This window comes from Littorina saxatilis, linkage group LG6, assembly GCF_037325665.1.
Source record: "Littorina saxatilis isolate snail1 linkage group LG6, US_GU_Lsax_2.0, whole genome shotgun sequence".
NCBI classification, from domain to species: Eukaryota; Metazoa; Mollusca; class Gastropoda; order Littorinimorpha; family Littorinidae; genus Littorina; species Littorina saxatilis.
Window position 1 is genome coordinate 16,743,650 of NC_090250.1, and position 1,551 is coordinate 16,745,200.

The 1,551-nt window shown below is 41.5% G+C and overlaps 1 protein-coding gene across 1 annotated transcript in view; it reads right to left on the reverse strand.

Annotated features, from left to right (window-relative positions):
* The window catches only part of LOC138969613 (leucine-rich repeat-containing protein 74B-like), a 37,532-nt gene extending 36,268 nt beyond the window's left edge, over positions 1-1,264 (reverse strand). Inside the window, exon 1 of the mRNA XM_070342472.1 lies at positions 924-1,264. Coding sequence (XP_070198573.1) covers positions 924-1,179 — 256 coding nt within the window. The 5' untranslated portion in view covers positions 1,180-1,264. The remainder of the gene's footprint in view (positions 1-923) is intronic.
* Positions 1,265-1,551: the final 287 nt, after the last annotated feature.

Consider the following 1,551-nt stretch of genomic DNA (forward strand, 5'->3'; position numbering starts at 1 on the left):
GTCACGCTCTCATTTTTCAACCAAATTGGTTGAAATTTTGGTCAAGTAATCTCCGACGAAGCCCGGACTTCGGTATTGCATTTCAGCTTTGTGGTTTAAAAATTAATTAATGACTTTGGTCATTAAAAATCTGAAAATTGTAAAAAAAAAAATTTTTTTATAAAACGATCCAAATTTACGTTCATCTTATTCTCCATCATTTTCTGATTCCAAAAACATATAAATATGTTATATTTGGATTAAAAACAAGCTCTGAAAATTAAAAATATAAAAATTATGATCAAAATTAAATTTTCGAAATCAATTTAAAAACACTTTCATCTTATTCCTTGTTGGTTCCTGATTCCAAAAACATATAGATATGATATGTTTGGATTGAAAACACGCTCAGAAAGTTAAAACGAAGAGAGGTACAGAAAAGCGTGCTATCCTTCTCAGCGCAACTACTACCCCGCTCTTCTTGTCAATTTCACTGCCTTTTCCATGAGCGGTGGACTGACGATGCTACGAGTATACGGTCTTGCTGCGTTGTATTGCGTTCAGTTTCATTCTGTGAGTTCGACAGCTACTTGACTAAATGTTGTATTTTCGCCTTACGCGACTTGTTTATCTTGTATTTTTATTTCATTTTTGTAGTTAGTCCCTCTTTAGGGCGAGGGCTGGATGTAAAAAAGCAGACCACTGCTTAATCTACTACCCTCGTTAAATAAAGAATTGTCATTGTCATTGTCATTGTCATTCTCTCTCTCTCTCTCTCTCTCTCTCTCTCTCTCTCTCTCTCTCTCTCTCTCTCTCTCTCTCTCTCTCCTCTTCTTCCCTTCACCTCTGCCTCCCCCGTCCCCATTCCCCTTCCCTTCTTTCTTCACTCCTCCTCGCCCCCTGTTGGTCTCTTTCCTCCCTCTCCCCTCTCTAATTCTGACTACCTGTTTTGTCTTCTTGCATTTCTTGGTAGGGGGGCGAGACGGATGGTTCAACAGCCGGCGCGACCTTTCGCTGTGCCATGACCCGGAAGATGAAGTTCCGAGAGGTACTTCCATATTTGGGATTGGCGAAGGCCGCACGCGGTGAAGCGGGGTCAAGGACGCGCTGACGTATGCGCCTCCGTTGCCGGAGCTTTTCCGGAAGAAGTGCCAGGGCTTGCATCGTGGACTGCATGTGTGACGTCAGTGATGACGTCATCGTCGAATTATAAAAGGGTGGTGACGTCAGATACGTTGATGCGAAGTTAAAGTCATCGTTGGGGATTCGCTCATCATTAATTGTTCCAAGATTGTCTGGAAAGAGGGACAACAACAAATGTCAGCAACATTCGATTATTTTCAGGTTATAGTTGGTGGCCTTTTACAAGCATAGCCTCGAAATACCAGAGAGCAAAGAAGGGGAGATTTACAGGTGACTTTTCCATTCATCATGCTTGATCTCCAAGATTTAGTTTCATTCTTAAAAATATACCTTGCTGTATCTTGAGAAAGCAAAACCAAAGATATCTTTATCTTGTATCCGCTTTAGGCACAGTCATTCCCTTGGAGGCACCTGCCTATCTTTCTGAAC